The sequence below is a fragment of the Haliotis rufescens genome, unplaced genomic scaffold, assembly GCF_023055435.1.
Source record: "Haliotis rufescens isolate VD_foot unplaced genomic scaffold, xgHalRufe1.0.p SCAF_19, whole genome shotgun sequence".
In the NCBI taxonomy this organism is placed as follows: domain Eukaryota; kingdom Metazoa; phylum Mollusca; class Gastropoda; order Lepetellida; family Haliotidae; genus Haliotis; species Haliotis rufescens.
In genome coordinates, this window is record NW_025963879.1 from 22,457,015 (window position 1) to 22,482,690 (window position 25,676).

Below are 25,676 nucleotides of genomic sequence, written 5' to 3' on the forward strand. Positions count from 1 at the left end.
TGGGAGGGGTGGGGTTTGTGGGCGGGGGGGGGGGGGGGGGGGTTGTTCAGGCGAACGGAATTTTTGCTATAACTGATTGAAGGATAACGTTGTATATCCTCGTTTCGTTTCGTTGAGAGAGAGAGGGGGTGGGGGGTACAATTAATAATCAGAGTTACAAATTACTATTTAACCAATTATCTGGTACAACAAATATAACATCTGTCTCCATACACCTATACTGATATATAGAACATTTTCATTAATGAAACACACAATCAAAACGTTATTCGACTGAAAAAGTCGTCTCTTGTGAGATAATCACTGATAACATGCAGCATGTAACATCGCCTCTATGATGCCCGTATCGAACTCATCACCAACGAATAACCATTTTTGTTTGTTTCATTTTCAGCCATCAAACATGGGTGTATACTTTCTTTCGCAGTTTAATTGCATAGTAACGCGGCGTTTTTATACCCACACATAAGCAAGATCTACAAGTACATGCACGCATAGCTATAACAATAATTGAATAAACTTAGCGACAGGTGAAATTTTAGAGATGACAATTTTGAATGTAGAATTTCTAGTCAGTGAAAAATCGGAAATTAGGTCTGGTTTGAACATTGCACCGAAATAGTTGCGAAAATATTTGGCCGACAATCCCCAAGGTCTTGTAATTACAGGTTTATCAATGGTACGCTTTATCAACACAAGCCCAGTCTCTCCAAAATACCAGGACACGGAAACACAGGAAACTTCACGTCGGAAGTCCTGCATTTAGACACATAAGATTATATTTCGGACATATTACATCTACTTGACAGGAATACCACACATTATTGGTAATTTAACATCGGAATAGTTATGACTTAATGTGAAATAAACGACGTAGAATAAAACTAAGCGGAATCAAAAATCTTTTGTTTACCTGACAAAGAACGCAGTTAATAAATAACTATAATATATTACACATTGTTACCTTTAATCATCTAACTGCCACATGTTGACATGTGTGCTAATTGCATGTCTAGCTTGTATTAATTACCCTCATCTAATGACCTTAGATCTCTTCCCGCTTGATCAACGTCCATTCTGCATCGCTGGCCAAACTAGCCATTACTATTATTGTTAGTAATTAGCCCTTTGATCTCTGTCTGCAATGCCAATAACGACGGCAATATGGACAGGTGTGTTTAATTAACAATAAAAACATAAAGTTTAATACAAATCTCTGATGTTTTATCGTTAACATCGTTCCTTTTCCTAGAGAGGATCTAAATGTTTGTTTGTTTGTGTTTAATTGTTCGGTTTGTTTACACATTACATTCGGTGTGCACGGAGTATCTGTTCTTTCTCTCTGGCTGTGCATGATCTGCATAAGTTGTTGTTTGAGTAGAAAGGAAAGGAAAGAATTTAGGAAAGGACGAATGAAAGAACATTATGAAGTAATTCGCACTGCAGGGCATACGACATACAAGTAGTGGTGGACGGCAAATGTTTTAAGATCATGAACTGACATAGTACAATATTTACACGAGGCTTAAATGTTTGTATTTGTCTGCTGAAGACAATGGATGATGCTGAAGCATGCGCAATACATACCAACAGAATATGAATGTATTCTGGAATGTGTGCTGAAGGAAAGGATTGTTTTCTGAAAAAGGAGAGGCGCAGAGAGACAATTTGTAGAAAGGCAACGCAGATAACCATACAAAAGCAACATTTATACAAAGGGAAAACGGAAAAAAACACAATTTATATTTTAAAAAATTACCGGCGACGCCCATGTCAAAATAGTTACGATTGCAGCATGTTTTGCCAATACATATAATGCTGTTATAACAAAATGTGTGGCACTGGATATTGTCTAATTCCCCTTTATAAGAGCAGATCTGATACCTTATATTATACCGCCGTCATATAGCTGGAATATTGCTGAGTGTGGCGTTAAACACACACAAAAAACCCGACCCCCCCACCAAAAAAAAAAATTTATTATTATTTTTGTACACTGTTTTCCAATGTCTAGAATGATTCAGATGTGGATAAGATATACACTTTATATTCTTTTTGTCCTTTTTGTTTTGTTCAATGTGGATATTTTCTATGAACATCGTGACTCATAGAAATAAATGTGATATAGTATAGTTTCTGTGTCACTCGCTTCGAAACATAAGGGACCCCTGAAGATCCAGGGTAGAATAGGTCTTCGGCAACCCATTCTTGTCGTAAAAGGCGACTATGCTTGCCGTAAGAGGCGACTAACGATCGGTTGGTCAGGTTCGCTGATCCGTTGCGTGGATCGATGCTCATGATATCAATCACTGGATTGTCTGGTCCAGACTCGATTATTTCAAGACCGCCGTCATATAGCTGGAATATTGCGGCGTAAAACGTCAAACCAACCAACCAACGAAACATCAGGCCGAAATACAATAGCACTGGACACAATGAGTGGTATATTGTCATGAATTCTCCAGAGCCTAATACTCAGTGAATAATGTACAAAATCCGAATGTGCATGATGTGTCCTCGCTATAGAATAAAGTGAAACCTCATTAATCCGGACAGTCGTTAGTAAGGACACCGTTGGTTCGGAACCCCGTTAGTTTGGACCCCCGGCACCTGGGACCCCCTCAGTCCGGCACTGTTTATCTGGATGACATGTACGCACAACTCGTTAATTCGGATATTTGGTTGTCTGAAACTTCATTGGGATCTATATTCATTCGGCTCCGGGGGCACGGATGGCCCAGTCGTCTAGGGCGCCGCGATTCGCTCTGCAGAGTTGCGTCCCTTGGGCACGCTAGACACCTATGAATGTGGGTTCGAATCCCGGTTCGCCCCGATTTTGTTTCTAGGTTTGTCAGCACCATACCCGTGCTCGTGGGTTTCATCGTAGTGGTAAACGTCTGAGACCATCATCACTTCGGGCTTTCCTCCCATATTAAGCTGACACGCCGTGATATAACTGGAATACTGTTAAAAGCGGCGTTAAACCTAACTCACTCACTCATTCGGCGCCACTATTATGATAAGGTGGATATATCAATTCCTACAATCGGATGAACTTCGGCATTCCAAAATAAGATTTTGTTTGTTGTTTAACGCCGCACTCAGCAATATTCCACCTATATGACGGCGGTCTGTACCTAATCGAGTCTGGACCAGATGTGACATCATGAGCATCGATCCACACACTTGGGACACGATGACATGCATCAACCAAGTCAGCGAGTCTGACCACCCGAGCCCGTTAGTCGCCTCTTTCGACAAGCATTGTCTCCTTTTATGGCAAGCATGGGATGCTGAAGACTTATTCTACCCCGGATCTTCACGGGTCTCCAAAATAAGAACAGTGGGGTAACACATCCCCCACCCTACTCACCCTAACACTGACTTAAATCACTATACCAGAGGTCTTCTAAACATGCTGGTGGATCCAAAATACTTAACCAACATCTAGTCTCTGAAGCGAACATATTTTACAGAAAAAAATTAGTTGTTTAATCTAATGATAAAATATGATAAAAAAGAACCAAGAGACTTTCTTCATTTTCAGAGTACTGCAGTTTTCCAAATATTATATACTTATATGGGCTGTGTTGGATATGTTTGTATCAGCGTCTGGGTGGCAAACTAACAAAAAACATACATTTACAGTTTGCCTTAGAGGTCCTGAGACTCGTAATCTGAGTGGTGTTAACTCTCATAATGCTGCTCCTAGACTGACATCTAGTCTCTGAAATGAACATATTTCACAGATAAAAACAGTTGTTAATTTTAATTACAGTTATGAATATAATACAAAGGAGCACAGAGACTCTTCGTTTTCAGATACTGTAGTAATCTAGACTTGCCAAATATTATAGACTTGCATGGGCTGTATTGGATATATTTGTTTGTATGACAAAATATGCTGCTCCGTTTGGGGGCTTAATAATAACTGAAAATAACTTGCGATTTATGAAAGAGAGTATATAGATATCTATAGATACACATACATTTGTATGTACAAACACTTAACATGCATACCCTAATGGTCCCAAAACATCTTTCGTTTTCTACAACGTCGATAAATTAAGACCCGGATGTGTTTATATTACTTTACTGATTTTCACAATATATCTTTTGTTTACCGAGATGACTACTAGAAATTATGAAACTGTGTTTAACTCTGACATCAGCAATACTGACAACAAAGATGTGCTGACGGTAAGCAAAGAGCAGAATATTACTCCACCTCAACAAAGAAACTTCAAGGGAAGCCTCGAACAGACAATGACCGTTGGGTTGAATATATTTTGTACACAGCATAAGTACAGCCCGTAAACTCACACAAAGAGGTTAAATTACTTAATACCCCCAAGCAAATTCGTCATGCTTCACGTGGTACCCCTTTGGAGAAGTTTCACTGCAGTGTCAACCTGTTTTGTTGACATTGTTTCAAGCTCCGCCCGTTTTGCAACGAACGCTACCATTGGATTCAATTTGTTAACGGCGTTTTCATTGGTCTTTTGACACGTGACTCTCACATGCCTTGGGACAACACTTTGTTGAGTGTTTATTGCAAGGCTCACAGTAAGACTATGGGATATTTAGGGACCGTGACAGTACCATGCCAGCCAGAAGAGATCGAAGTTAGCGTGGAAAGGAATTAGTTCACCATGTTGTGCTTTGTCTCACAACCAAACTCTGTTGTTTTGGAGGTAGAAGTGGATACCCGTGCCGATGGCCAAGACTGTCTCGATAAAGTAAGTTAGTCGTTTCCCCACACGGCCTACAACTGACATACGTTTCTCAAGTACAATACCAAAACAATTATCCAACTTATTTGATGTTTAATAACTTGACGTCCACCAGCTTGCCGTCATATCAGCGATAAGAGGTTTCTTGTAGTTGTCACAGAATTACAATCCGTTACGCTTCAATGAGTCACGGGCAGCAGAGCAACCACTTGAGGATTTTCCTCCGTTCATATATTCATATGTGTGTACTAAAGTACCCAATTTCATGCTCATTCGACTTGAATTAATGATAGCACAATATTTTGTTCATTATCTATCAATAAATGATGCCTCCTTATACGTTTGCCGGCAATGTTGACAACCATCAGCTGTTCACCATCAGCTGGCCGGCGAGCGAAAAATGGCCGCGGATGCAGGGTCAAAGTCCAATCTGGATTGAACCTGGAGAGTTTGCTTTGTCTGTTGGGCGGTAGTGCGCCCATCCTCACGTTGTAGTTGTAACTAGTAAGATGTAAAACTATGCTGTTTGAAACAACATGCGGTCATCAAGTGTTATTATAGTTATTGTAGTTGAAATGTTAGCTCAACATAGAATAATAAATAAATATTTCACATTAAGTTGGAAAAAGAAAATTATAGGAAGTTGAGAATCAATCTGTTCAACCCTTGAATCATGTCAAGACCTGTGTTATGTAATAAAAAAAAATTATGAAAAATAACGTGGGAATATGTAAGAAAGTATTTAATGAATTGTAAATTATTTAATGACATTGGTATATGTTTCAGTAAAAAAGTGAGATGTATCTTGGCTCTGCCTAAGGGCTGAACATACATAGATAATGTCAATATTCATCCACATGTCACTCGAACCAAAATATAAAACTTAAAGATTCACTGCTATTTACTTATATAATTATCACATGGTGAATGTAGGTTGTTATCAAGTGTATTCTACATGTTTTGTGTTAAGTTGTGTTAACTTTCTGAGTAAAGTACAGATTCTAGTACTTTTGGGGGTTTAATCCCGTTCAGGATTCGAACCCAAACTGCCAGAGTCGCCTGCACACAAAGTCAGCGATCTAGCCCACTCAGCCACCGAGGCTTCCACAAAATAAGTCTGACAACTGAAAGTCTAGATTACATACTTTGTGTACCCCTCTGAATGGCACGGCATGGCTCCCATGGCCGAAAGCTATGAACACACAATGCCTTTTAGAAAGTGGTAAAATGTAACAAATGGTACATTTGGGATAACACTTTCTGAGTAATGTACAGATTCTCGTACTTTTTTGGGTTGAATCCCATCCAGGATTCGAACCCACACTGCCATGTTGAAAATCATATCAATTCCATTGCCCATTCTCCCATCCCATACACTGTGGACATCGAGACAGCGGATACTTGGCTCATGATTCTTTCAGTGATAATAGTATTGACATACAACATGCCACCTTCATTACAGATAGGGCCTTTGTCCTGTGTAATATAAATATTAGTTACCAGTAGTGAACATCAATTCGAGTGCAGTCTTCGACCACTCGTCTGAAGTCCCAGTCATTTAAAAGTTTGATTAGCCTAGTCACCTCAGCAAATAATTGATCATATAAATATGATAACACTAAAATCTACTTTAAGTTAAAATGACACTGATAGCCGAGTTCGGGCTAGTGACTTTATTTGGTACAGTGAGTGAGTGAGTATGGTTTTGCGCCGCTTTTAGCAATATGCAAGCAATATCACAGCGGGGACACCAGAAATGGGCTTCACACATTTTACCTGTGTCGGGAATCGAACCTGGGTCTTCGACATGATGATCGAACCTCTAGGCTACCCAACTGCCTTTATGGGTACAGACTGAAGATATTCTTTTGATTGACAGTATGCATATTTCTCCAGCTCTGTCATCTTAATTGTGCTTCTGGCTTTATCCTCATATTGACTACTATGACATCTCATAAAAAGAGTTATCTTCCTTATGCTCAGTAAAGTTCACTAAACATATCATCGGTTCAAAATAATAGAATCCTATTGTAATCACTTTAGTAATAAGTTTCGGTAGTCAAATGTGTTGCAGCACTTTGTGGAAATTCAGGAAAGAGACCTTTTAAGTTTATAGATGATATTAATATATAAATCTATAATAATCATTAATAACATGCTTGTTTGAAGGATCAGGGATCCGATTTAACACCATGAAATACCTTGAGTGTCTCAAGTGAAGAGGAAGTAAGTTATCATATATCTAGATTAGAGGAAAGACTTGTCGACCAACAATGACCAACCCAGGAGAGCACTGAACCAACTTTGACAGTAGGGCTGGGTCGGGTAACTCGGGTACTCGGGTCGGGTCGGGTCGGGTCGGGTCGGGTAGGTACTGAGTAGGACCCAGGTACCCACAGGACTACCTGGATCCGTGGTTAGTCACGTGATATATTGTTTCATGACAAAAATTCACAATATAACTACATGGTGACACGACAATTTTAAGTCTCTTATATTCGCATTTGTTCATGACTATGAACACGTTCCTTCTGACTTATATATGTTTCAACAAAGCTGAAACTTCAGTGTATGCATGACCACATCGTTTTGTACGTGTATCTAAATACATTCTGCCAGGGCTACTGTCAAACTGTTCCCAATCGGACATTTTGTACCTATCTCTTGACACCAACAGCGGGTACCCGGGTAGGGTCGGGTAATAGGGGTGTGGGTATCCGGGTAGTAAAATTGGACTCGTCCCAGCCCTATTAGACAGCTGCATTCTCACTATCATTGTGTGAGCTTGTGGTGTCATATCAAAAGTAGGTCAAAGATTTATGTCAAAGACTGCCAGTTATACAGCTAACTGTAGTGTGCATGTCAAGACTGCTTATTGACAGTTATATGACCTTGGACAACTTTATTTATGTGTAACAGAAAATGTCAGGTTGAAAGGAGACCCTCACCTGTCAGTGTTAGTGCATGTGGTCTAACAGTGACCCTGGCAATCTAGGAACATATGGAACAGAAATAGTAAACTGTTCTCATTGCTGTATGGTTATGTGTATAGATTTGTCATAAAGAAAATTGTAAGGTCCCAAGCTGGTCACATGTATAAACCGTGATCAATAGCATGAGTTAAATCCATTCCAAATTCGTTTCAGTCTTGCTGCTTTTTCACACTGGTGTCTTCAGCAACCCATGCTTGCCCTAAAAGGCGACTGCTTGTTGTAAGAGGCATCTAACGGGATCGGGTGGTCAGACTCGCTGACTTGGTTGACACATGTCATTGTATCCCACTTGTGTGGATCGATGCTCATCACTGATTGTCTGGCCTAGACACGGAATTCCGATTTTTGTTTGAGATCTTTTGAACTGGTCCCTGGAATGAATGTAAGTGAGCAAAGTTGAAGTTCTTATGAATAAATCCAGCGGCCTGCAACGTTGTTGTGTTATCGTCTACAGGTTAGTGAACAACTTCACATCATCGAGCAGGACTACTTTGGACTCCAGTACCGTGGCAGTAAAGGGGAGACGCTATGGCTAAACCTGCGGAATCGGATCGACGATCAGATTGGAGGAGCTCCTCCTTACCGTTTTATGTTCCGGGTGAAGTTCTTTGTGGAGCCCCACTACTTACTTCAGGACGAAACAAAGTAAGTCAACACAATGGAGTGCAAGTGACCTGGTCATTTATGGAATGACATTTTGATATGTGCACACTGTGCCTCAGTTGCACCCTTAGCCTAGACAGGATCTGTAGATGAGGGAGAAAATTCTCTGATTCCCCCTAAGTAGGATCTCAAGGGTGGATCCAGCATTTTTAAAAAGGAAGTTTCCAAAATATCCAAAATCCTCTCTCAGATTATTTTACTGCCTACAACAAACTACATATGGTTTTCAAAAGGGGGTGTCTGGACCCCCTTCCCCCTGCCCCCAACCCCTACCACACACTCTTGATCCGCTTATGGACCTTTGGTGTATGCCAGACCCTGACATGTGCTCTTGGGTTTCCTTGATATTGTCTTTGATCTGTGTCACCTAGACAAAGCTGGTTCACCTTGCTATGACTAATATGATTCAAAGTTGGGCACTCCAAGCAAACAGAAAGTAGATAGACTCAGATAGGCTAGAGTATTTATTGCTAATGACAATTGTTCTAAATGTACCCTGGTACCCAAGTTTGAGTTTTTAGTATGCACCTCCTTTAAGACTATCGATCATGTGTGAAGCATAGTTGAAGCAGGGAGCGGGTAAACACTTCGAGGCAACCGGGAAAAAATCAAAAGGTTAATTTTGCAATTGTAGTCCTTGGCAAAATAGGCCTTCTTTTTCTAACATTGTTTATGTCAGGAATGGGCAAGATGGAGAAAGAAACTATTTTGAAAAGCAAAATTGTGTACTTTGTTAGTTTACTGGGGTTATAAGTTTATATATAAGTTTATAACACACACGCTTATAACAAACTGACTGATATAACAAACTTATTTTTAGGTCCCAGACATTTGCTGTATATATGCAAATCTCATCCGGGAGTCTTTTGATATCAAATATAGCAACATGAGTTGATAAAAATGGAAAAAAACTCTGAGGCAAAAGAGAGATTTTATTTATCATCCAACATCATTCTTCCAACTTTTTCAGTTTGTAGACAGTAATAAGCAGTGTCTTAGTGTAAAAAGTACTGCTAACAACTTCAGCAGCAGAGCCATTATTGTTGTCATTTAATTGTGAAGTCATTGGTTACCATAAAGTCACAATGGCCTGCAAAGCATTGTCATGCAATTTCACTGCAATGTACAATGTAGATATCACTTGATCTCACCCAAGCAATATCTCCTGTGGGAGTCAGTTTTTGATAAATGCTTATAACAAACTATGGTTATGTTATGTAACAAACTAAAATTAGTTATAACTCTAATTAACTGTATGTTGTTAGTATGTCTTTCACCCCACAGCATACAAAACATTCACATTTTAGTCTTCTATGTTTGTACAAGATTTTCACACCACTTTCATCTTTCATAGGCACCAATTTTACCTGCAAGTGAAACAAGAGCTGCAGTCCAAGAAATATGAAATAACAGATACACCTCAGGCTGTGAAGATGTTAGCCCTGCTGTGTCAGGCTGAGCACGGCGATGCGACAACCAACTCCTTCCAACAGAACGTGTACACGCAGATGATGCAAGGCCTTTGTGAACCCACGGAGGAGGTGCTCAACCTTGTGTATGAAGAACATTGTGAACTGCGGGGGATGACTGCGGGGAATGCTGAGTATCACTTACTACAAGAGGTGTCCGAGCTGCCCACGTACGGTACAGAGTTTCACGATGCCAAGAGGACGTCTGGAGAACCTACCAAGATAGGCGTTGGTCCTGAAGGATTGTCCATGTACAATGTCGAGGCAAACAAGATGGACAGGTAGGAGATGGTTGTTGCATGGTTCCATACAATTGTGAAGACTGTTAGTCCGAGAGAAACGGGAGGTGGGCTTGGTGTGAAACCTGGTGGTTAAAGCTTTGGCTTCTTATGTTGGGGTCTGGGTTCGATACCCCACTTATAAACAATGTGTGTAAATACCTTTTGTGTTAGAAGTGACTTAACACTTCAAATGAAACGGGCTGTCGGGTAGCCTAGTGGTTAAAGCGTTCGCTCGCCATCCCGAAGACCCGGGTTCGATTCCCGACATGGGTACAATGTGTGAAGCCCATTTAAGGTGTCCCCTGCCATGATATCGCTGGAATATTGCTAAAAGCGGCATTAAACCATACTCACTCACTCACTCAAATGAAACATTTTACGGTCTGGTAGCTTCCCCCCCCAACCCATTGTCTCACTGGTGAATTGCTCTCAATTTTCTACACAGAATTCATTAGTATTATAATGAAAAATTCCTCTAACTAAGCATGTACCATTTCAGGATTGCCTATGCCTTGATCCAGATGGCAACCCACATGGATCAGAAGGTGATCCTCCGAGTTTTTGATGACAAGGGGGACCCAAGTATCCATCTTGTGTTTCGTTTCAAAACCTGCAAAGCCGCCAACGCCTTGTACCGATGTGTGACGGAGATGCATTCTTTCTACCGCTGCGACACAGTCCGGGAAGATGTGTCCACCCAGTTCTGCAGAGACCTCAAAGGAACCATCTGCTCCATATTCAATGAAAATACTTCTCTGGGTAAGTACAGATATACACTGTGGGTTAGATAGGTTCCCAGAACTCAATTGCAGGAGTCAACTAAACGTAATGGTCAGGCCTAGTGTTGGGCTTCAAGTTTACGGACATGACAATTGTTCTGATGAAACACATTTGAAACTTATGTCATTTTGTATTTGAAAGATGGTGATGATTATGTTTGATTTCTGGTTTCTTTGGCACTTTTATTCATATTTTATGTTCAAAACTGTTTTCACAGGAGAAAATATCAAGCGATATGCCCTAGGAGACATCACTGCAATGAAATTGCATCATAATGCTTTGCACATGAGTCAAAACGGTTAAAATTCTGAGGCTTTTATTCACTCACAGATATTTTTTATATCGAGACACTTCTGTCAATATAGTTTCACTCTTCAAGAGAACTGTGATGAAAAGGACACCACAGAAATACACCAGTTGTATGTAGAACACAACAAAAATTAAGAATATCAAGTTTCATTGAGTGCTATTTGTTTCAGGTAAGAAGTACATATTTGACATTCGACGGACCTGTCGGGAGGCATACGACCACGCAAGAAGGAAACTGTGGTCTGCAAGCCATGATGGTGAAAGGATGAATGGTGTGGAACCTCTTCGCCGTAGTCGTGAAAGCATTGTCTGTGATAACAATGAGAACACCATTGTTACATCCGAGTGCCAGGTAGGAGAGACTACAACTGACTATATGAAGTTTGTGGGAGGTCAACTAATTTGGGCATCATTACCTTTTTAGATTTCAGTAGAATTGTTCATATATGCATTCTATTAGCAGCATGTACTAGACCAAACCTAAACCAAGACTAAATATCTGTGAATACCTGGGTTAGGATAGGCCTTCAGCAACCCATGCTTGCCGTAAGTGGCAACTAACCTGATCGAGTGGTCAGACTCGCAGACTTGGTCATCGCATCTCAATTGAGTAGAGCAATGCTCATGATGTCAGTTGCTGGAATGTCAGGTCCAGACTTGATTATTTACTGACCGCTGAGTATCGCTGGAATATTTAACAAACAAAACAATAGAAAAACTTTAGAAGAGTCCTGTACCATGAACAATACCGATGCATCCATGATATTCAGAAATATGGATCTTTGTTTCAGGAGCTGCGAGCCCGGCTAGCTAGTATTGAAGATTCCCTCCGCTGTGTAGTGTGCATGGACAGACAAATCTCAACAACATTTTGTCCGTGTGGCCATGTCATCTGTTGTTCTGAGTGTACACAACACATAACAGAGTGCCCTGTGTGTCGCACGTCCATAGACAAAGTGCAGAGGATCTTTATTCCAGGCCTTCACTTGGAGCCTCCATGCTCACACCTGTAGTGAGAAAAACTCCCAACAGTGCCTGGACATAGGGATGGCCTGCCAATGCAACAAACCCGGTGATATTGTGTCTCGGAGCTGGTTCTTCGGGTAATGTTTTATAAAAGAATGTTTTTGTCAACATCGAGGATGTGTCAACATGGAGTTCATTCATGGATAACAATGATGGAAATGGACCAGAGATGTTATTACGTTTCGACATTATGCACAAACTTGCCTTCCCTGCTTTGGAGCAGGTTGGAAACATATCCTGTCTGTGACTATGTACAGATGATGGACAGCTTGGAAATGAAACTGTGTGATTTCGATGATACGTTTCATCCTTAGGCCAGAATCATTGGAAGATTCTGGATAAGGAGGCTGTTTTTTGTAAATTGTCTGGAATTGTACAGATCTGATTTCATTACTACATTAACAATCCTTGTAGATCATTGCATCATTGGTAGTCTGTAGCACACATTACATAAAACAATACATATCTGTGATATATGAGAAATTCCATTTTAACACAGGCCAAAAAATAGCAGGATTGGCTGAGCAGAGCTTCAGAATGATCATGTGATCCAATAATTGGGGAAAGAGGATACTGCATAAATATGGAGATTTTTCGTTTGGACCTTGGCGCTCTGAAGCTCTGGTTACCATTATCATGATGCTGGCACGTCACAAAAAAGTTCACTATTTTTCTATTGGATTTGACTGAAATCTTAAAATAGAGTTGAGACATGTATGTTCCTGAATGTCCCTACCTGAGGCCTTGTGGTTCAATTGGGATGTGTAACCATGGTAACAGCTTTCACATCAAGTGTTATCTTGATACTTTCCTGTTAAAATCTAGTCAAACCGAATCAAATATATTTCCTGTTGGAGCAGTGTGGATTGATTTGATAATCACTCTGTACTTGTCAAAGTTACTTATTTATTTCTATGACAGATTTTTGTAAAAAAAGCTTCTTTCAAAGATTCTTAGATGGTTCAAAATTGTTTTAGAAAAAATAGACCAGTTGAAATGAAGACACTGGCTGTTGACTGACATTTAAGTTTCAGTTTTATTCTCTGTTGCTAAATTTTAACATTAAATTAGGAATGATTGACCATTGAGTGTTTTTCTTCTGTACATCATGTACATAGTACTGTTATTTTACTGATTATTAAGAAACAACAATCTGTTAACTGCAGACTATTTTAATATGTCTACGTGATATTTAACTGAACAGTGTTGAATTATGGCAACACAGAACATTCCATTATACAAGTTACTGTTCTTGCAGGTAATGGTTTTAAGACATTGCTACTCAGGAATACTTTTTAAATTGTACTTAATTTTTTTTATTTCTTTGGATGATAGAGCTAGGTTTTAACAACAATCTCCAAGTTTTAGTTTGTAAGGCCAGACCAATTAGTTTTGTCCTCCCCAGGTACTGAAAAATGCAAAAATACATGATGAATTGCAGCATTTTACAGAAGCCAATTATCACTGTATGCTATATACTGCTATGTCACTGTATAATTATTTTGAAATTTCTAAGAACTAAGTAGAAGCTCAAGTCGCTATCTTGAAAATTCTAATTATTGAGGTGAAATTTAAGATACTATTTTGATTATTCAACATAAACTGTTGTGAGATTTGCAAGTTTCAAGATGGGCTTCCGTACATTTTGCATATTATATTACCAAATATCCTTGTGCATGTGTAACACCCTCTGGGGGGGTTTGGTTTTTTGGGTGGGTTGGGATGGAAACTGTATTTTTCCTGTGAGGGGAAGAAGTGAAGGGCGTATCTGTCAAGCAACCAAACAAGTTGGTCTGGCTTACAGGAACTTTTATTTTGATCACGTTGAGCTGCATACACAGTTCTTTCGCTTGTGATAGGGGTATTGTATCAACTGCATATAAAGGCTGCATTTGTGATAGCAGTTTTGCAGCAAGATTGTGTGATCTGTGAAATTTGAGGGATATCTCTATTCCAGAGGACACAAGAAATTTTAGCAATGTTCATAGATGTTGAAATCATTTGTGGTGTGATAACTGCCACACTCCATAATGGGAGTAAATATTTATGTAAGTTTGTCAGTGAATATTGTGAAAAACAACAGTACTCCAGCTGTCGTTTTTACCAAAAAGCATGACATTGTCTACCATTGCCCACCCATAAATGATTTTAGTGCTTGAACTATTATTTAATAGTTTCCACAAGGGCTTATAAGAAGTTGTAGCCAAGATTGCCTTGTGCAAAAGGCTTTGATTCTCACAAAACCAATTGTTAGCAGGCTGTTAATACTATATTACCGTATTTGACGTAATAAGCGCCCCGCTCCAATAAGCGCCCACAGCAATATTTGCTGATATATTGGCTAGCGGACAATCCCAATTTGCAACCCTTCCGATTGATCAATGTACACAAGACTTATTTATTTGCGTATAAACATGTGTTATATGCATCCTTAATCATGGGAAATTAAATCCTGAAAAAATATATCTGTCATTTATAAAAAAATTCAGGCTGTCAGCATAAACCACGAAATTTACGATTTTTCAACTCTGTTCGTTTTTCACCAAAGTAATATTTCCCTATTTCTAATTTTGAGAGCACCCTGTGCGCTTATTATGTCGAATATGGTACTCAACATTTGCTAATGACCAACATAATAATCTTTGGTTAAAGATGAGGTTCTCAGCAAATGTTGAGTGGTGTGTGTATAATATATGTATATGTTTATATGTATGTATATATGTATTTAATATATACATATACACATATATGTGAAAGTGTATTGAAACTCATACTGAAAATGGCATGATGTAATTGTGTCAAATGTGCGAACATGTATATATGTTTGCATACAGCTGTGAATAACTGTAATTTATTTTCCCTATTCCATATTTATTGTAACATACTGAATGGAATGACAGGACCCATACAGGAGTTTGTGTCTGTGTCAGTCCACTGTACCATGGTCTTTCTTACATGTGTTTAACCAACCCATCATTTGCTGTCACACCGGCTCCATATCGTGGGGGATGTATTTAGAATCAAATGTCTTCCTCATCTTTGTACCAGAAACTGAAAAAGAAAAACGCTAAGAGGCCACTTCTTACCTCAGACGAGTGGAAATCAATGATGCTATGGTTCAGGAATACCAATTTGGATCTTTGAGCAGTGGTACTTAAGTTGATAGATGACCCTACAAGCGGCTGAATCAAATTTTGATACATATGATTAAGCTTGGGTGTTTTAACTTTGTGCTGTATAGAAATGCCGTACAGCTTAATGCAAGCATCCAAATCTTGAATGGTTATTTGCCATATTGCATTGTTTTGATGGTCGCTCAAGGGTTTTGGGGTTTTTTTCCAATGGAACCAAAAGCTCTTGATACATCAATATGTATTGAAATAAAATAATCATAGCAATATAAAATGTGTTATATGGTAAGGATTATTTAAGAATATATACATGTGTATGTTTACCCTAACCACTGGTTTGGGTCCAGTCCCAATGGTTGATCTAGTCAAGGTGCTGATGGATTCCGTCTCTTCAAATTTGTGTCGAATGTGATTATGATTGATGTATACTGAATCATTCCAAAAGTCTAACTTATAGGGTATTGAAATAAACCAAATTTGAAGAGAGGAATCTGAGAATAGGTGCAATTTGGAAGAGAAGCATGCCTTGCGTTTTTCATAGTAACCTGTGATGTTTACTTGTCTAATATAATTAATAGCAAACATGAGTTTGATTCCATGGTGAAATCCACTGTACAGGGGTGTCTCTTTCCAGATACGTCCACTGGATTCACATTTGAATTCTAAAACATTAACATTTGTTGTGCTTCACGATTTCCTCCGAATTCCCAGATGCCATTTGATTTTTTTTAGACCATGATCTCAATTCACTAAGCTCTATTACCAAGGATATCTATTACTAACAACGATTTGTTCCAGATGGCATCCCAATACATTGAAATCTGTTATAGGTTATATTTTGATCTTGTTCATGAAACTGTACATATATGGTTTTGCAAATCAAACGGGTTACCTGCACAGAGCTTTCCATTGTCAATTTCAAACATAGCCATGTTATTTTTATCATTGTGAATAAACATTCATTGTATTAAGTACAAGTCTGTTATGTGTTTTTTTAAAGTGTACAGTGATGTGAGTGAATGATATATTCAGCAGCCTTCCATCTGTGGCAGCTTAAGCAATCATGCAGTTGGGATCCTATGATTTGTTTGTCATTTGGGTGTCTGTAAATCAAACATATCCAGACAATCCAGTGATTGACATCATGAGCATCGATTTACACAATTGGGATACGATGACATGACCAGCCGATCCCGTTAGTCGCATTCCAATAATGGACATTATGACATTTGAGGATACTCCTAGTTCGTCCTTTTGACAAGCAGTAGCTTCTTGGCCCCAACGCTGCAGGAGGGAATATATGGAGAATCTCACCAGTGTCTATTGATATCAAATATATCAACACAGGCTGAAAGAAGATTAAAATTCTGAGGCTTGTGAGGAGTTTCAAATTGATGATTGTTCATATATTTAATATCAGTGGAACAGGCGAACGCAAGATTCACTATCTGGTATGGTGACGATGAAGTCAGTGGGCTTGAGGGGCTTGACGTCTCTAGAGCAAAGCTACATTGACATTGTTTCACCCAAAGTGTCATCTTGTCACATAAATGTTGTTGTCCCCCAGTACATACTCTGTAGCTATTGTGTCCACCCTTTCTGCACGTGGGGTCCTCAAACGCAGCTACTGCCTGTCCAATTTGTCTGACCCACTCCCATATATTTCAGGCTAACCTAATCCAAGAATGAGGCACCAATTCACTTTTCAATCCATTCAATAGAATTTCAGTGGTAGCTAGATGTTTGTTCGTTTTTTAACGCTGCACTAAGTAATATTCCAGCCATATGACGGCGGCCTGTAACAAATCGAGTCTTGACCACACAACCAAGGGATTGACATCGTGAGCTTCGATCCACCAATTTGCGATACGATGACATGTATCAACCAAGCGAGCCTGACCACCCGTTAGTCGCCTCTTACGACAAGCATAGTCGCACTTAAATAGGGCAAGTATAGGTTGCTGAAGACCTCTTCTACCCCAGATCTTCACATTGGTAGCTAGATGTCTTTTCATGTGGAAACAACAGATATAATAAGTGTCGAGCACTTGCAATGACCTTTGTCACTTATGCCAGTTTGAGTGTTTGTGATGATGTTGTTTGGAATAATTTGGGCAATGTCTCTGAAATTTACAGAGAAAATACTTACTTAAATTAGGAAACTTCCACATCTTATAAAATTAAGCCGATCATAAAAATTGTCTATTTAAGGTTAATTTCCTTACATGAATTCCTAGAATACAATTATACAAAAATAACATTACAATGATCAAAATCAGCAAATTTTAATGTTTAGCCAACTCGAATGGATCCCAGCAAAGGTCTCTGAAAGAAACCACTTGAACGCCTCAAGTTATTCTAAAAAGATGAATAGCTCGCGGCTTTTGAACCGGTTTCTGTCACAGAAGAGCTCTAAAGCAGATGACAAAATGTGAGATTAAGCCCGTTCACCGCGAATACGACGTGCCAGCTGTATGTCTTTGGGCATGATGGTGACCCGCTTTGCATGAATTGCACACAGGTTCGTGTCCTCAAATAGTCCGACCAGGTAGGCCTCTGCCGCCTCTTGTAGGGCCATAACCGCCGAACTCTGGAACCGAAGATCCGTCTTGAAGTCTTGAGCTATTTCTCGCGTGAGTCGTTGGAAGGGGAGTTTTCGGATTAGAAGTTCGGTAGATTTCTGATAGCGTCGGATTTCTCGTAGTGCCACCGTTCCTGAAAATGCAACGATACGTAAAGATACGTAAAGATACGGCAACGGAATAACCATGATGCTAAATATTTTGACGTCACCTATTTGGTACTGAAACCGAACGGGTCATGGATAACCACAGATCGGCGTATAATACGCGGATCAAAGCGCCATATCCAAATGGTTGTTTGGTTGTTTAACGCCTCACTCAGCAATATTCCAGCTAACATAGCGACGGTCTGTAAATAATCGAGTCTGGACCAGACAATCCAGTGATAAATATCATGAGCTTCGATCCAAGTAATTAGGATTGATGACATGCATCAACCAAGTCAGCGAGCCTGACCACCCGATCCCGTTAGTCGCCTCTTACGACAAGCATAGTCGCCTTTTACGGCAAGCATGGGTTTTGAAGACCTATCCTACCCCGGATCTTCAGGGGTCAATATTCAAACGGAGTATGGTAGACTCCGCGATAGGAGCGTAAAATACCTATGACTATGATACCCACTTTACCTCATAACCGAGATCTGGATAATACTTGGCTGCCTTGTACACACATGGCGAAATATTGTGTTTCAATGTAAACATAGGAACATTTTTTGTTGGTTCAATGTGAAAAAATATTAATGAATGAATGTAAAAGAATAACAAAACAACTGAACTAATTGCTAAATCGCTGTTTCTCAACTAAAATATCGGAAACTAGTTTCTGTTTAACGCTGGTTGGGGTATGAGATCAAATCCGACTGACATATTAAAACCCGATCTTTGGAAGTTGGTTTGATTATAATGTAAACAAATAGGGACGGTCTTACCTGGCCTGTACCGATGGGGCTTTTTCACCCCTCCTGTGGCGGGTGCACTTTTTCTTGCGGCTTTGGTTGCAAGTTGTTTTCGCGGAGCCTTCCCGCCTGTTGATTTTCGGGCAGTTTGCTTCGTCCTTGCCATCTTTGCGTTCAGAGTTGATAAAGCATCAGTTATTTCAGTCTAGAAATTTGGCCTGTCAGAATGTAGCGACATAAACGCTCCGAAAGCAACTGTATCACGTTTTGCTTACACCTGTCGTCTGTCAGTCTTTGTTTGCATGAAATCCACGTGCAGCGCGTGCACTCATGACCATCGTCAATACCAAACAACCCGAAATGGAGCATTAAAGTCAAAGCGGTCCACTCATGAAATCATTACGGATTTCGGGATTTTTTCGCTAATTTGAAACTTTATACTGCTTTCGTGAATTAATCATAACTAAATACCTCAATGAAAAGCCTCGTATATATTCTAAGATCTCTCGGTACTATGCGCATATATAATTCTATTACTAATGAAAGCACGTACCTATGTATAACCTTCACGTTTATATACTACTCAAAAGAAGTTAAGGATCACCTGATTCTTTCATATTACTATAGTTCATCTCTCATGTCATGACAGATTAACTTTACCATTATGAAAGAATCGGGTGATCCTTAACTTATTTTGAGTAGTATATATATTAATTTTTATAGATAATGTCATATGTTATATGAAGTTATTCGTACTTGCCGGCATTGCCATAGAGCAACCGTTTAAGGGTCTATGTACACGCGTAGAGCTGTGACGAAGCGAACTATATACAGTTAACCCTCATTGATCCGTACTGCCCTGTGGATAATATTGTTTGAAACGTATTTCTAAATACAACTTTCATATACCAACGATTCGTTAAACCGAACGATATGTCACTAGGAAGGTTACTACCCTGATTAACGGGGTCTCAGTGGTGTTTACATGTTACAAGGACATTACTAGGATTTTATTTATTCAAACAAAGCTTTATACGAAATTTTCTCATTTTTTATAACGATCCACGCTTGTGATAAAATGCGGTTTTAATGCATTTTTCGACAAAGTTAAGATATAGAAATAAAATTATAGAAACTGAAAACATGCATGCACTCCACGACAAACGATATACTGATTACAAAACGTTCGTCAGAACAATATACGAAAACCATACGAGAATAAATCGGATTCCTGATCAAAGTTGGGAATCATACGGAAGCCTTTGAGGGCCATTGGTTTTTTAAAACATTTTCGATACTAAGTTGAAATTTTAAGATCCTTTCTTATTATCTTGAAATTTCAACTTAGTATCTTGAAATTTCAAGTTAGTATCGAAAATTTTTTAAAAAACAAATGGCCCTAAAAGGCTTCCGTAGAATCAAGAATTAGTTTTAAATTTTAAACAGATCCTATACAGATATATTTGACACGAAGATCCTGCTCAACCGAACGGATTTAGCATGCACGCTACCGCTAGCTTTAGTGCTGTGACAAGTAAGTAAACAAGAGTAGCCCCCCTTGCTTCAACAACTTCCGGTTTTTGCGAACGAAGCACATGCAGAATATAGCAGTAGATGTGATACATGTTTGAAAGTTGATTTCACGAAAATGGCTTCCGCTAGAGCTATGGTCATAGGACAGGTGATCAAGAGGGGCATCGGACGACCCGACACAGTTAAAGTGCGATGCCTGAAAATGTCTCTAGACCGTTATCTTCTCAAGGTGACTAGATTTCTTGCCATCATATAGGGATTGATCAATGGCATCACCATGGTCCATGAGCAGATTGACCAATGATTAATATCTGAAATTGATGGTACTTAAGCAGAAGGACTATTTTATAATCACTACTAGAAACTTTGAAGAAGTTAACAAGATTTTGTCATCTTTTTGGTTGTACACAACTTGTGACTTTCATTAGTTCAGTCCTTTTCAACGTTGATTAGGTAAATGGTGTTAAGAATCTTAATCTATGAACTTCTGGAATTAGAACCATCTAAATGTTCATAAATGTAAATACCAGTGAGATGTGTAGAACATTTTAGGGCGGTAAGACTCTCTCTCTCTCTCACCATGCTCACACACACACACACACACACACACACACACACACACAGTGAGATGTGTAAAACATTTTAGGGCGGTAAGACTCTCTCTCTCTCTCACCATGCTCACACACACACACACACACACACACACATACACACACACACGCCCCTAACTGTAACTTCTCCCTTAAAATGTTTAGGAATCATAACCCCCAGATTCCGGGGTAGAATAGGTCTTCAGCAACTCATGCTTGCCGCAAAAGATGACTATGCTTGTTGTGAAAGGCAACTAACGGGATCGGGTGGTCAGGCTCGCTGACTTGGTTGAGGTATGTCATCAATCCCAATTGCGCGGATCTATGCTCATGATATCAATCACTGGGTTGTCTGGTACAGACTCGATTATTACAGACTGCCGTCACATAGATGGAGTATTGCTGAGTGCGGCGTTAAACAACAAACCAACCAACATAACCCCTAGGCTCGGGATTATTAGAAAAAGCATTAATGTAGGATTAGGGTTCAGTTGCCCTAACCCAGGCAAAATTTCAAGTGTGGAAATCTCTGTGAGAGCTTTAATGTCAGACGGACATGAGTGGCCCAGGGGTCTGCATCCCTTTTGGCTTTACCATGCCAGGATGTGAGCGCCTCTCCCTCTGTAGTCTAGGGGAATGAGAGTATGCACTGAAAGTGGAAGGTCAGTGGTTTGATCCCCAGACATGTCACACAAAAAGATGTTCAGATGGTACTTGTTACCCTGCCTGGTGTTTGGTATTGAGGGGATAAAACAAGCACTTTCTCGGCTCGGACACAGAATACTGGCATGGTGTCTCCGTGGCCTAACACTATAAGACCTACATTAGGTCTGACTAGTACAAACAGGCACATACACACATGCCTGCACATTGCAATAATCTTGAACGCGACGTAAAAACCCCATTTCACCTCACTGCCATGCCAGGTTGTACTGATCATGGGTTTAATCCAAGGTTCACCCTAATGACAGTCCGCGGCATAGCTAGTGGTTAAAGCGGGTTCGATTCCCAACATCGGTACAAGGTGTGAAGCCTGTTTTTTGTCAGTACATCAACAAGGAATATACCATATTTTCTTGAGTATAGTGCGCACCCAAGTATAATGCAAACCCCCCTCTAGCGGATTCAGTATTTTAGAGAGAACAAAATTCAAACATTATGAGCAGAAAATAATTACACCATACCCCTTCAGTGAATACGGGTAAATGAACAGGTGATAAAAACTTGGTCACAACAAATGAAATTTAACTAAACTAAAATGATGTTCAGAACTGCATTAAGCAGGGTTAAAGATTAACAAATGTCAACTCATCCGAGACTAATACAATCCCAGGTCTGAACTTGTGACATTTCTGACATGTGGACTACCACTGTTACTATTTTGAAGATGGTAACTCTGTGAGAGATCATTTTTGCAGACTTTGGTAAATGAAAGTAATTCTAGCTCAGTTAAGTGTAAATCACTCTTTCAGTTTCACTCATTGATTTTCAGTACTTCAACAAAAGGATTCACCACTGGGCCATCGAGACGTCTGTGACCACGGATGTTGGCGACATAGTGTTGCTGCAGAGACTTCCCGAGAGGATGACGACGAAAGTCGGTCATGAAGTGAAGGATGTTGTGTACAAGCTGGGATCCGTAGTTGACCCCATTACTGGGACCAGGTGTCGGGGACAACAGTTCATTGATGAAACAGAACGACAACTACAGAAACTGAAAATCGACGGAGAACGATCATGATCATTGTGTATTGATGCCATGTTTTTATAAATTTTTTAGTGTGTGAGACTTCGGTTATCTGTCACAGGAGATACAAGGGGTGTAATGATACAGTCCTGAATGTACAGTGTTGAATCTGATAGCTATTACATGATGTGTTTCCGGTCACCTGCTTCAGTGCATTCACTCATTGAAGTGTTCAGGGATAAATGCATCTTCCTCAGGCAAGGCAGTTAACTGACTATAGAAGTCAACCCTTGCCTAACTAGGCCTGAATTTTGGGATGTATTTTGGCTAAACTAACGAGTATGCATAGTCCAGTCAAAATCGTTCAACGAAATTGACATTTGGTTCCTAAACTGCCGTGCAGATTTCGGCCAATTGCAGGATTTGCAAAGCATGTGTACTGTCAACTAAGCGACAACATACATTATCCAAATCTTTTCATTTTTTTTATGAAGGTTCTCATGTGATTTGATGCACTTTGCAAAGTAAGACCAGTCTTATTACAATATAGATCTTGATCATCGATCAGATCGTCTTGACAGGGGACTGCCATTTTGTTTGAAGCAAATGCAAGTGATATGAGAGGTGGAATCTGATTGGTCAATAGGAGGGAAATAGAAGGGACATGACTTGTAATAGCTACTGGTGGCACTACGATTGATACCAAGAAATTCCAGCTAGTCCGGCAATGGTGGAAACTGAACTTTTACAGTCAGTTATCCCCCTTGCCTCAGGAAGATGATGTGTTCAAGGTTAAATGTGGAAAGACAATGCATAACATGCAGTTCCAGCACAAGAAAACCTGGTTTGTTCAGAACCTATTAGTTCCTAAAACCTTGTCCAAATGCTATTGTTGGGAACACACATGTACATCCATCATGTAGATGCATTGTTAATCAAGAAATGTGTTAAGTTTCAGCAATAATGATGAAGATGTACATTCTGGATTGATAAATTCTCTAAGTGAAAGGGGGCGGCGGGGTAGCCTTGTGGTTAAAGCGTTCGCTCATCACACCGAAGACCCGGATTTGATTCCCTACAAGGGTACGGTGTGTAAAGCTCATTTCTGGTGTCTCCTGGTGTGATATTGCTGGAAACCTGCTAAAAACGGCGTAAAACCCTACTCACTCACTTACTGACTGTATGTGAAAAATAAATGTGCTAGAAATGAAGATACCTGGGTACCCAACCCGCTATTACCACCCAGGTACCCGCTAGCTGTAGGTCTAAGGAGATGAGTACAAAATGTCTGATTGAGCCCTGGCCAAAAGTATTTAGATACAGGTATAAAATGACCTGATCATGCATACACTGAACTTGTCTGAAGCTTTATCTTTATTCAAACATATCAAAGTCAGAATGAATGCATGCTCAGTCAGAAAGAAATGCCAACATTGGCGCCTTGTAGTGTAACCATGGAGGTCTGCATAATTTTGTCATTAAACGATATATAATATATATATATAACATGGCTTAGTCATGTGGGTACCAGGATCCTACTCAGTATGACCTGACAACCTGTAAAGATCCGGGGTAGAATAGGTCTTCAGCAACCCATGCTTGTAGTAAAAGGTGACTATGCTTGTAGTAAGAGGTGACTAACGGATCGGGTGTTCAGGCTCCCTGACTTGGTTGATGCATGTTATCGTATCCGAATTGCGTGGATCGATGCTCATGATGTCAATCACTGGATTGTGTGGTCCAGACTCGATTATTTACAGACCGCCATCATATAGCTGCAATATTGCGGGGTTAAACAACAAACAAACAAACAAAGCAAAAACATACCTTACCCTGACTGCATACATGATTGAATTTCAGTATTTATCACTGAGGAAGGTGTGCATGTGAGAGTAATTCCACAGTCTGTGTCTGGATTGGCTACTGTTGGCATGCAGGTCAAGACAATCAACATTTTCTCTGTTGGGGCATGTGGACAGTCTAGTCCAACAGGTGAGGCTGTTTTCTGATGCCAATATTGACCATTCATTCCACTGTTGGAAATTTGTGTTTGTGTAAATTGTAGTTAATGGAAAGTGTGGAAAATAAATACATTGAAAAGAAGCATCAGGTACTGTGTTCCCAACATCTGTAGTGTTTGTTGCAGAGGCTGCTGGTATGCTGGTCTGTAGCTTAAAGTATGCACTGTATTGCATCCTGTTCCATATTTGTATGCATGTGAATTGAGGATGGATGCAAATAATTTACACTGTGAGTCTACCCGTGAAGATACGGGGTAGAATATGTCTTCAGCAACCCATTCTTGCCGTAAAAGGTGACTATGCTTGTCGTAAGAGGCGACTAACGGATTGATGGTCAGGCTCGCTGACTTGGTTGATGCATGTCATCGTTTCCCAATTGTGGATTAATGCCCAATATGCCAACCACTAAATTGTCTGGTCCAGACCTCATTATTTACACACCGCCGCCATATAGCTGGAATATTGCCGAGTGCGGCGTTAAACAACAAACAAACAAACTACATGAATCCTGAAGTTCGACGTGAAGCGATACAATCATCAAACACGTTCCAGGTGTACCGTGCACACTTTTCTCCACAATCGTTCATTCAGACTTGTAGGGGTAGTTGTATCCCCGCTAACAATAATACACTGTATAGCTACTGGGGGTATTAATATGACTATAAAATGCTTTCCTACGGCTTTTTTCTTTGTATGTCTTGTCCACTGGAGGTTGTACATTAAACTACGGTTATAACGAACTCAAAGGGGCCACTAATTTTAGTTCGTTATAACCGTAGTTCATAATAAGCATATATACATAATATATACAGCAAATAGACGTCACCAAGAAATAAGTTCGTAATATCAGTCAGTTCGTTATAAGCGAGTTCGTTATAACCGTATTTTACTGTACTTAATACACAAGTCATCTAGTCTACACAGGCGACATATATGGAGAATGTGTGGAGACAATTTTGGAGTGAAACCTAAGGCATTCAAAG

General features: G+C 39.8%; 3 protein-coding genes and 1 long non-coding RNA gene across 4 annotated transcripts; 2 read left to right on the forward strand and 2 right to left on the reverse strand.

Moving 5' to 3' along the window:
• Positions 1-1,471: 1,471 nt before the first annotated feature.
• On the reverse strand, positions 1,472-3,716 carry LOC124135405. Its single transcript, XR_006861232.2, has 2 exons — positions 3,641-3,716; positions 1,472-1,639 (listed from the first exon to the last, which is right to left on the reverse strand). It is a non-coding gene; the product is annotated as an uncharacterized LOC124135405 (long non-coding RNA).
• Positions 3,717-4,512: 796 nt separating this feature from the next.
• Positions 4,513-12,896, forward strand: LOC124135301 (E3 ubiquitin-protein ligase MYLIP-like). The gene is made up of 6 exons (XM_046500574.2): positions 4,513-4,739; positions 8,181-8,371; positions 9,744-10,139; positions 10,639-10,898; positions 11,399-11,580; positions 12,020-12,896. The coding sequence occupies exons 1-6, from the start codon at positions 4,653-4,655 to the stop codon at positions 12,239-12,241; spliced, it is 1,338 nt and encodes a 445-aa protein (XP_046356530.1). The 5' UTR covers positions 4,513-4,652; the 3' UTR covers positions 12,242-12,896.
• Positions 12,897-17,654: 4,758 nt separating this feature from the next.
• On the reverse strand, positions 17,655-19,187 carry LOC124135305 (histone H3). The gene is made up of 2 exons (XM_046500577.2): positions 18,896-19,187; positions 17,655-18,100 (listed from the first exon to the last, which is right to left on the reverse strand). Exons 1-2 carry the CDS (start codon positions 19,026-19,028, stop codon positions 17,823-17,825), a joined length of 411 nt encoding a protein of 136 aa, XP_046356533.1. The 5' UTR covers positions 19,029-19,187; the 3' UTR covers positions 17,655-17,822.
• A 1,237-nt stretch (positions 19,188-20,424) lies between these two features.
• LOC124135307 (28S ribosomal protein S17, mitochondrial-like) lies at positions 20,425-23,142 on the forward strand. The gene is made up of 2 exons (XM_046500579.2): positions 20,425-20,624; positions 22,478-23,142. The coding sequence occupies exons 1-2, from the start codon at positions 20,511-20,513 to the stop codon at positions 22,724-22,726; spliced, it is 363 nt and encodes a 120-aa protein (XP_046356535.2). The 5' UTR covers positions 20,425-20,510; the 3' UTR covers positions 22,727-23,142.
• The last annotated feature ends 2,534 nt before the right edge of the window (positions 23,143-25,676 follow it).

Coding starts and splice junctions, on each gene's coding strand:
- LOC124135301 (XM_046500574.2), top strand. CDS start 4,653: ATGTTGTGCTTTGTCTCACAACCAAACTCTGTTGTTTTGGAGGTAGAA. Junction 10,140..10,638: donor GAGGCAAACAAGATGGACAG/GTAGGAGATGGT, acceptor GTACCATTTCAG/GATTGCCTATGCCTTGATCC. Junction 11,581..12,019: donor TTGTTACATCCGAGTGCCAG/GTAGGAGAGACT, acceptor TCTTTGTTTCAG/GAGCTGCGAGCCCGGCTAGC.
- LOC124135305 (XM_046500577.2), bottom strand. CDS start 19,028: ATGGCAAGGACGAAGCAAACTGCCCGAAAATCAACAGGCGGGAAGGCT. Junction 18,101..18,895: donor GCCCCATCGGTACAGGCCAG/GTAAGACCGTCC, acceptor TTGCATTTTCAG/GAACGGTGGCACTACGAGAA.
- LOC124135307 (XM_046500579.2), top strand. CDS start 20,511: ATGGCTTCCGCTAGAGCTATGGTCATAGGACAGGTGATCAAGAGGGGC. Junction 20,625..22,477: donor TAGACCGTTATCTTCTCAAG/GTGACTAGATTT, acceptor ATTGATTTTCAG/TACTTCAACAAAAGGATTCA.